This window comes from Lissotriton vulgaris, chromosome 10 (genome assembly GCF_964263255.1).
Source record: "Lissotriton vulgaris chromosome 10, aLisVul1.2, whole genome shotgun sequence".
NCBI lineage: Eukaryota > Metazoa > Chordata > Amphibia > Caudata > Salamandridae > Lissotriton > Lissotriton vulgaris.
Genome location: NC_141698.1, coordinates 947,044,068 through 947,054,723, shown reverse-complemented (window position 1 = coordinate 947,054,723; position 10,656 = coordinate 947,044,068). Strand labels below are relative to the sequence as shown.

At 47.5% G+C, this 10,656-nt stretch overlaps 1 protein-coding gene across 1 annotated transcript in view; it reads left to right on the top strand.

Moving 5' to 3' along the window:
- The first annotated feature begins 475 nt into the window (after window positions 1-475).
- CASD1 (CAS1 domain sialic acid O acetyltransferase 1) overlaps window positions 476-10,656 on the top strand; it is a 163,384-nt gene continuing 153,203 nt past the window's right edge. The window contains exon 1 of the mRNA XM_086941948.1: window positions 476-3,007. Coding sequence (XP_086798074.1) covers window positions 2,461-3,007 — 547 coding nt within the window. The 5' untranslated portion in view covers window positions 476-2,460. The remainder of the gene's footprint in view (window positions 3,008-10,656) is intronic.

Sequence of the window (10,656 nt, the reverse complement as noted above, 5' to 3'; positions counted from 1 at the left end):
ATCTGCAACCATTGAACACACCCATCATTTGCTATAAGGTGTGCTCCTTTTTAGGTCACGCCTAGGCAGCACGCATGCACTGTCTGAAAGACCTGCTGTAATCACTATAAAGAGTGTAATCCCACCCGTTGCTTAGCATATGTTGACTATAGTGTTGCTCTTCTTTGGTGGCTCCTCATTGGTTCCTGGTCTCGACATTTCTGTTTGGAGCTGGAGTAGTACAGCTGAACGACAGGTTAATTCTACTTAATTAGTGGCCTTCCGCTTTAATGCAGGTACTATTTCTCCTCCTCCCATTCCCTACGCCATCTTTGCCAAGCTTCTATATGTAAGGGTTTAGAAGAACTGTTTGAAATTGTAGCTTTTCCACTCGTCCATGCTTATTTTGCGTTTGTTTTTTTCGTGTTGGAATTTCACAGGATTTGGGGCACCTGCCTGTCCCTACTTATTTTCTTTGTTTCTTCCTTTTGCAATTTTACAGGTATCGGAGCACTTTACAAGGTATCGGAGCACTTTACAATAAGTGATTTACGCACACACACACACACAGTGTTGAGCCTCCAATACTCAAATTCTGTCTGCCGGCCTAAAAGTCAGCCGCTGTAGCCCTAACGCCATATCCACTACCGTCAACATAAGCATGCAAGATGGCAGCCACTCCTTTGGAACGCACAATTATAATGCATTCCCATAATGCGTTCCAAAGCAGCACCGTCCATCTTGTTTTCTATTTGCCTGGGAAGGGTAGTGGTGCTCACGATCGAGCGGGTACTGAACTGCAGTAGTTTACCAGACGCTCTGGCTGGTACTAAAGATAGACAGTGTGCCTACTGCACGTCCATGTCTACGTACATCCACTACCATTTACAATGCCAACAGCTCTACCTCTCACAAACGTGAGACCTGTTCAATTGCAAATGCTTGTTAACAGCTGCAGTTAGAACTAACAAAACTATGGAGGGTCCACCCTCATCAAAAAATATTTATCTGCTGGTCAGTTTTCAAATTCTATATTTTATGTCTTTTACCATATGTTTAAAATATTTATCAGTTTTATCTGGCACCCTGGACTTTACATAAATGCAGAATAATGTTTATTTTATTTTACATCATTTTATATAGCGCAAGAGCGCTGTACATAGCACCAGTTGCATTACATGAGGACACATTAATGTCTGTTAGGCAGGGGGAGATTAAGTGATTTGCCCAGAATCACAGGATGTTCAGCGTCATTGCCGAAGACTCGAACCTAGTCACCAGATTAGAGGTCGACCGCCCTAGCCTTTAGGACAGCTCCATTGTTTAGCGTCTTTTATGGCCATAATTTAGCCGAATAAAGATCAATTGCAAATCGAAATATCCATTGTCTTGTTTTATCAGTTTAAGATTTGTCCTTTCTGTGGGCCTCCCTAACAAGAGTGAATTAACTGAATGACCTCCGTTTATCCCGAGTCCAACAGGTCGAGCAAACCCGCACGAAGAGTTTGCCTGATAGGCTCGGAAGTGACAGCAACCAGGGACAGGCTGAACCTGCTTAGGAGCTTGTTCTGCTCGCCCTTAACCCCTCCTTATTTCCTTCCCCGTCACTGGTGCCACATTGGCCTTCACTGTATACCTGAGTACGGAGAACATCGGAGCACCTGCCCCTGCGGTCTTTCTACTTACACACTCCTTGGAAGCTTTTTTGCTTTTATTAGTTCCCTTAGTAACATTAAGTTTGCGACTTTGGGCTCGAACTCCCCTCTGGAACCGCGAGTACCGTTTTGAGCATTAAGATTACAGTACTTAAAGGCAGATTGTTTCGACGATTTATTATTTTTCTGCAAACGAAAGCAAATTCAACTTCGAGGAAACTGGACGTTATTCTTTTAACCGCCCCTGAGAAAAGATCGAACAAAAAACTTCTTCCTGAAACAAGTCAAGTGGACTCTGCAAGCAGACGACAACAACTTAACTCCCTCAACTACCGAGGGCGGGACGCCTGTGCCGGGGAAGCAGTCGGATCTTATTCTTAGGGTCTCAGGGTCTCAACCGAAGCCACGAACTTGGGCAAGAAGGCGGACTGCCCTTGAACAAGATCTCTCAGCTGGGGTAAGAACATCCGACACTGAAGCAGGAGTGAAAAAGTTGGGACACTGGGCTAACCCAGGCTGGAGTCTCCGTACAGAAAACAAACCAGCGTCCCAAACTGAGTTGTGTCCTAGAGGTGAGGGGACCTCGCCCATGTAGGAACGGATCAAACCCAACGAGAGAAGCCTGTGGAAAGAGTACCCTAATAAGGAGGCGTGGGTTGTATGCAAGAGCTGGACCCTGATCCCAAAAGGCAGGCTCAGCCGCCAAGTCTGATTTCAAAGACCCGGGTTGTCGCCAGAGTGCCAGTGACGAGGCAGGGCAGAGTTTCCCGCCGAGCGCTGGGGGGCAAGCCGCGCAAAGGACTCCCGCAGCCGCCTACTGGGCTAGATGTCAGCGGCGGACGGGCGGGAGCAGAACCACGCGACGGGGGCAGCGGACACCAGCGAAGCCGAGTCCGAGCACTTCACCGTGGCGGCCCGCTACCGTAAGGAGAGCGTGGGGGAGAAGGACGCCCCCTGCCTGCGCCTAGAGGACGAGAAGGGGTCCAAGAAGAAGAAGCAGCCACGGGGGAAGCGAGATGCCGAGGGGGAGCCGCTGTTACTGTCTTCATCCGACGAGGAGGAGGGGCTCGACGACACAGGCGAGGCCCCCAGGCAGCTGGGCTCGGCGGTAAGCCAGCCTCCGCCTCCCCCAGCTTCTAGTTCCTCCTCCCCCTCCCGGCTCCTGCTGCTGCTGCCGACCCAGTGCTGCCCCTCAGCGTCCGCTCGCTCCATCGCACACTGTTGTCATGGAGGAGCCAAGATGGCGGCCCTGGCCTACAACCTGGGCAAGCGCGAGATCAACTACCACTTCAGCGTGAGGAACGCCAAGCTGCTTGCCCTGGCCGCCGCGCTGCTGCTGGCAGCCGGGCATGGCCTCACGCGCCACTACGCAGGTAAGGGCACATGCGAATCCACACTCCCTAGTCCTACGGCGCTTTTGCAGCAAGACAGGAGAGCATGCTGTTCAGTATTCTGTGCTTTGCGCTCTTGCACCTAGACAGGACAGAGTGCAGTGTGTTCTTTGTTATTCTATGCTCTGCTAGACAGCAGAGAGTGCAGTATGCCCTTTGTTTATTCTGTACACTACACTCGTGGAGCTAGGCAGGAGAGAGTGCAGTGGCTAGGCTGGATAGTGCAGTGTGCTCATTATTATTCTGCTCTCTGCTAGACAGGAGAGAGTGCAGTGTGCTCCTTGTTTATTCTGTGCACGGCACTCGTGCAGCGAGCAGTGTGCTTAATATTCTATGGGTTGCTAGACAGCAGAGAGTGCAGTGTCCACCTTGTTTATTCTGTGCACGGCAATCGTGCAGCGAGACAGGGCAGAGTGCAGTGTGCTTCTTATTATTCTATGCTCTGCCACACAGCAGAGAGTGCAGTGTCCACCTTGTTTATTTTGTGCACTGTTCGTCCAGCTAGGCAGGAGAGTGCAGTGACTAGGCAGGAGAGAGTGCAGTGTGCACATTAATATTCTGCCCTCTGCAAGACAGGAGAGAGTGCAGTGTGCTCCTTGTTTATTCTGTGCACGGCACACGTGCAGCGAGCAGTGTGCCTAATAGTCTATGGTCTGCTAGACAGCAGAGAGTGCAGGGTCCACCTTGTTTATTCTGTGCACTGCTCGAGCAGCTAGGCAGTGCAGTGGCTAGGCAGGAGAGAGTGCAGTGTGCTCATTATTATTCTGCTCTCAGCTAGACAGGAGAGGGTGCAGTGTGCTCCTTGTTTATTCTGTGCACGGCAGAGTAGGAGAGTGTAGTGTGCTCTTATTGTGGTTTCTGCGCTGGTGCAGCCACACAAGGGAAATAGTACGCTCTTTATTTATTAGGTGCTTTGTGCTCGTGCAGCTAGTCAGGAAAGAGCAGTGTGCGCCTTATTCATTCTGTGCTCTCTATTTTGTGCTCGTGCAGCTGGTCAGGCTAGAGCAGTGTTCTTAATCGACATCCCACGAACCAGCCACATCTCCGGACATCTGAGAGACCTTCACTGGCTCCCCGTCAACAAAAGAATCACCTTCCGCCTCCTCACCCACGCACACAAAGCCCTACACGACCAAGGCCCGAGCTACCTCAACAGCCGAGTCAACTTCTACGCTCCCAAACGCCACCTCCGATCAGCCAACCACGCCCTCGCCGCCGTCCCCCGCATCCGAAGAGCGACTACAGGAGGAAGGTCCTTCTCCTACCTGGCCGCCAAGACCTGGAACTCCCTCCCGACCGACCTGCGCCTGACCCAAGACCACCTCTCCTTCAGGAAGAAGCTGAAGACCTGGCTGTTCGAGCAGTAGCGGCTCCCCCCCCCCAGCGCCTTGAGACCCTACGGGTATGTAGCGCGCTTTATAAGTGTCACTGATTGATTGATTGATTGATTGAATAATTGTGTGCTCTCCTCTCGTGTAGTGGGGTAGGAGAGAGTGCATTATACTCCTTGTTTAATCTGTGCACTGCACTCTTGCAGCTAGACATGAGTGAGTGCGGTGTGCTCCTTATTCTGTGCTCTGCTAGGCAGGAGAGAGTGATGTGTGGTCCTTATTCTGTGCTCTGCTAGCAGGAGAGACTTCAGTAAGCCTCTTGTTTATTCCGTGCACTGCTCACGTGCAGCAAGACAGAAGAGATGACATTGTGCTCCTTATTATTTTGTGCTTGGCTAAACAAGAGGTGCAGTGTGCTCCTTATTCTGTCACATGCATAGCAGCCTCCGTTTACTCGCATCTGTGCATATGCGTCGATATTTGCTATTTATTGTTGCTCATGTAAAATGCTAATGGGCAAAGTGCACATTTTTACTCATTGCAAAACAATGTGATCAGCAGCTTCCGCTTGATCGATTCAGACCTGTGATGTGCTGACAAGTCTCTTGAAGTCACCTCACTGCTGCATTGTATTTCTACCATTGTGTTGTCAGTTGACGTGCCGTTTCTTTGTGAAAAGCATGCAGCTGCCCCAACGCCTCATAGTGAAGCACATACTTCTAGAAACCTCTGCACCTCAGCTCTGTATTCATGTGAACGGGATGTTTAGAATATGCTCACTGCCTTGCAGAGGGTCTCCTAAACGCTTAAACCAATTCAAGAGTCGCCATTCGTAGGCATGCCTTTCGATGGCAGACATTAACTGGTTGTTCAATCTTAATTCTACTCTTCCACCGAGAGATGGTTCTTCTGTTGGCTTTGCTGGGTATTGCGGCTCTTTCCGGGGAATGCATTGAGTATTATTTGTTCTGCAACATCACAAAATAAAATGATGGACGGATCGTTGAAACCTTTCAATCGCTCATCCCCAGTCACAGATCTGGGTTTAATACTGCATTATTTTGCTCGCCACATCACCCCAGTTTGGACTCACCCATATGAAAATCAGTCTTGACCCTGCTCCCCATAGGAACAGGCCAGCTCGAACTACCAGGCTAGGTACTCTATGCACCGGAAACAAGGATCCTGGGACTGATTTCAGGGTATCGCCCCTCATTAGCCAGGCTAGCTTGAGTCCAGGGGCACAGTAAGAAAGGGACCCATGTCTGGGCTTACACGTAGCCACTTAGGGTGCTACATAGCAAAATAAAATGATGGACGGAATGTTGCTTATGGGGATGCTTGTTTCTGGTCCAGGGAGGACCGTGCCTGGCAGTTCTGGCTGGACTGTTCCCATGAGGAGCAGGGTTACGACTGATTTGCATATGGCTGTGTCCAAACATGGTGTGGCAGAATGAGCAGAAGAAAGTTGAATTAAACCCATATCTCTTGCATGGGGGTGAGTGGTTGAAAAGTTTCAGCACTTTGTCCATCATCTTGTGTTTGTTATTGTTTGTTCTGACCATGTGCCATGAGCGCTGTTAACCTTTTAACCCGTTCCCAGCGTCGAACGTTCAGCGCCCAGTGCTGAACGTTCGGAGAACGAATGCTGACCTGTCGGCCAACGGTCGTGCGCAGCACTGGGGAGGTAGCGCTCGTGACGACCGTTGGCCGACGGCAGCAATTAACGGGTTAAATGTACTGTTGGTCATTATGGTCCTTTGCTTGTCTCCTTTGGATGCTTATGATTTCTTGGTGCTGAGAGCAGCTTGTTCGATTGGGTGCACTGACATTATCTCTTTTGATCCGACATGGACCCTTCGTTCCTGATCAAGACTTTAAAAGTTATGTAGCACACCTGATAAATAACAATTCTACGGGTGCGTTATTTATTTGCTGTGATCAATAACAACATGTGGGTTTTGGTGTGTAACTCATTAAAATCTGCATGGTACGGTAAATACCGTACACATTTCTCCTGTTAAATTTTGGCAGGTTTGACTTGCCGAAATTTAACAAAGCTTGAGCTATTTAATGCATTTGATCATTATCGGATGCATTAAATATAATTTAAGTCCATATGTAAACTGGGGTTTACGCACAGGTTGGAATATACCAAGCCTCTCATATGGCTTCATTACAAGCTAAGGCGTTATTTATTACCCTTGATAAATAACAATACCACGGTGTATGTTATTTATCGGGGCGCTAATTAACACCTATTATGAGTTCATGGGGAATAAAATGCGGGTTTTGGTGTTTAACACACCAAAATCCGCATGATATGATAGATACCGTATGTTTTCCTCAGTTAAATTTCAACAGGTTTGACCTTCCAAAATTTAACGAAGATTGAGTTATTTAACGCATCCGATAATTATCGGATGCATTAAATACCGTTAAAGTCATAATTCCAATGCATGTGTAAACAGGAGTTTGCTCGTGGGTCAGAATATTACAAGGAATTAATAATCAGACCCATAATCAAGCCCTAGGGGCCTGATTACGAGCGGAGGCGTTAATTATCGATCCTGACAATTAACGATAGCACATAGTGCGTTTATTTATCTGCTGCGATAAAAGAACAGCTATTAATCGTTTCGCTGCTGTGCGAGTTCTCCTGATGTGCGGGATTATTCCACGCGTGTGGAAAACCGACAACCCCCAGCCGTCTTCCGCACACGCCCACCGTGACGTCAGACGGCCGGGGGCCGTCCTCGTACCGAAGAGGTTATAAGCTTATAGGGAATCGCATGGGATTTTGTTGTTTACCAAAGCAAAATCCACATGATATTGTAAATACTACATGTTTTCGCAGGTTAAATTGACAAGTTTGACCTGCTGAAATGTACCAAACGTTGGCTTATTCAATGCATCTGAGGGTTATGGGGTGCATTTAAATAAAACTAAATTTGTAATTTCATCCCAGGCGTAAAGAGGTTTTACACAGGATGGAATTTATCGAGCCATTCATAATTGGGCCTTAATGGCCTGATTACCAGTATATGAGGTGTTGGAAAGTCGTTTATTAATAGTGGAAAATGTGCATCTACCACTGGCAATAAGTCCACTAACACAGGCTAGGGTTCAGTACAGGTCTCAAATTATTCCTATGATCAACCCATGGTAGCTTGGCTGTGAGCAGGCAAGCTTAACTTAGAAGAAAGTATTTGAAAACGCCAATTGAGTGAATAAATAAGACACAGTTCACAGTAAAAAATCTCACACCAATTTATAAATCTAGGAAATATTTTTATCAATCAGTCAATCTTTATTCGATAATTTTTCCATCATAAAAGACACAATACATCATAAAAATGTCATCAAAAGGGTAGCACCCTAAAAACATACAAACTTATGAAATTTAAAAGAAGCATTACGAAGACCCTAAGAATATTTCATAAAATGACTTTAACAACATTTCCAAATAGAATATTTCATCAGAAAACTACGAGAGAGGAACCGCTGACCAATCTTATCTTAAAGTAATAGTTCCTAGAGGAGGGAGATTTTTCTTTCGCAGTGCCCATGCCCAGCTAAGATATTTCGCAATGGCTATAACAATATCGGGTCGGGTATTTGTTACCAAGATACGCAGTGCTACCTTACCCGATCTCATACCAAAGTTGGAGCAAAGCGGCTTAAGCCACTTGCGACGAGGGCTACTGTAGGCCGGACACACAAACAACACAAACAATACATGACTAATTGACTCTTCCTGTGATAAACACAGGGGACAGTTAGTGTCTGGTGCATTGTTCCAGTTTGCCATAAACAATCTTAGCGGAAGGGTACCCCCTCTGAATTGGTGATATAATTTCTTGTCGCAAGGTTTCGTAATCAGATTCCAGTAGGCCTCTGCTTCTACTACAAGCTTATGTTCCATAAAGATACCTGTGAGCGTGTTACTGTGCATCACCGACAGGGTCTGCTTAGTGATCATACCCCAATAGAGCGCTATTTACTGGGAAATGTATTCCCTATCGGGTCATCCCACAGATGTCTAAGTCCCATGTCAGACAAGTTACACTTAAGCTTCTGGAGCCAGTTAATTTTTGAAGACAAATCAGCATTCCTAATGTACATTAGAGCCTGTGCATAAGTTACCATTTCTGGAGTGGTCCATAGCCTCCTCCAGTAAGCTAGGGGTCTGAATCCAGCCACCTCATCAAAGGAAGTACATCCTAAATCTAATAGCAGAGGCTTGAAAGGGGTGGATTGTGGGAGGGCGGTCAATGATCTCAGAAACTTGTTTTGTGCCCTAACTGTGGGTGATACATTTTCGAACCTCCAAAGTTCGGCACCATATATTATAGAAGCTCTGATTTATCCATTATAAATTGATATTGCTGGCCCCACCGGTTTAGTAGTTGAAAGAAGGTGTTTTTTTAATAGGGCACCCGCTAACTGGTTATGCCTTAAAACTAGAACGTCTAATTGTGTTGACCAGTTCATCCTCCTACCCATAGTCACGCCTAAGTATGTAGAGAGATGTATGGCCCCTAAATTAGAGCAGCATTGGGACAGTCCTGATGGATCTGGTTATATTGTTCCAGATCCTGGCTGCATGTGGAACAGGCTTGCTGCCTTGTTTTTTCCTTTTTGCGCTCCTTAGTCTCCAGTGTTAAGGTCTCCTGGCTCTATGCAGGGAGCCACCAGAGATGGTGATCTTGCCTGCAAGGTAAGTGGGAATGCGGAGTGTGATGGTTTTGTAAATGACGTAGCTGGTTTTGAGAATGTTGTTCTCCAGCAAGGAGAGCCAATTGAGTTTGAGGCATTATGATCATATTTCTTTTATGAGACACGCTGTGACATGTAGGGTGCTATTAATGGCAGACGGTCATGACATAATGTGGAGTCTGGGAGACTGTGTTATAGGGATTTATCACTATCCATGTGAGGGACTGAGGGCTTGTACAGCAGTTCAGAATTTTCTTTCTGGAAGAAACAATTTACGTTCTTTAGAACACAGAGCTGGTACCAGGTTGTCTATTTTTATTTCTCAATGGGTTCCTTAATGGTGATGTTGATATCCAGGATGAATTTAAGTGACTTGGCATTCATTGAATGTTGGGATTCAAAGCTGTCATATTTCATGTAATTGAGCCATGTTTGTCCTGTTACTTGTTTGTTGTTCTTGGCAAATGACAGGATTTCTGTCTTGATGGGGTTGCACTTGAGGTAGGCATTTGCTGTGCAGGTCTGGATGAGGTGCAAGTAGTGTTTGAGGTGTTGGTTGTCGAAAACAGAGAAGGCTTTCATTTAGAATTGTGTATTGTAATCATATTTGTGTATTTTGATATCTGTGAATAGAGCCTCTATGGTGCTCCTTATATCAATCAATCAATCATGGGTTTGTTAAGCGCAACTACTCACCCCGGGGGAGGGGAGGGGGGGGGTAGGTTCCAGTCCATCAAGGAGGGGGTCTGTCGAAGAGCCAGGTTTTGAGGTTTCTTGCGAAGATGGGGAGCGATGTGGTCTGTCTGAGGTGGAGCGGAAGGGCGTTCCAGGCTCTGGCCGCCAGGAAGGAGAAGGAGCGGCCTCCCGATCTGGTCTTTCTGGTGCAGGGGATCACGGCATAGGAGAGCTGGGCTGATTGTAGTGTTCTTTGGGGTGCATGGAATTTGAGTCGGCTGGTCAGGTATGCTGGTCCTGTGTCGAGGAGGGCCTTGTGTGCGTAGGTAAGCATCTTGAAGACGACTCTAGCCACGATGGGGAGCCAGTGGAGTATGCGCAGGTGCTGGGAGATGTGGCATTGTCTTGGCAGGTTGAGGACCAGTCTTGCGTCTGCGTTCTGGATGTTCTGCAGCTTGCGGGTGAGGTTTTTGTTTATTCCGTAGTCGAGTCTGCTGGTGACCAGGGCGTGAGTGGCGGTCTTTCTGTTTTCGAGGGGGATCCGTTTGATGGTCTTACGTAGGAGGTGGGGGCTGTGGAAGCAGGAGGAGGAGACGGAGGTGATCTGGCGGTCCATTTTGAGCTTGGAGTCCAGGATGATTCTCAGGTTGCGTGCATGGTCCGTGGGGATGGGTGGGTTTCCGAGGGCAGGGGGCCACCAGCTGTCGTCCAGGCGGCGAGGTTCCGGCCCATGATGAGTACTTCTGTTTTGCTGGTGTTTAGTTGTAGGCAGCTGTTTTTCATCCATTTGGCGACGGCTTCCATGCCTTCTCAAAAGTTGTTGGGTTTGTTGGATAGGGAGAGTTGGGTGTCGTCTGTGTATGACACAATGTTGAGTCCTAAGATTCTGACGATGGGGGCGAGCGG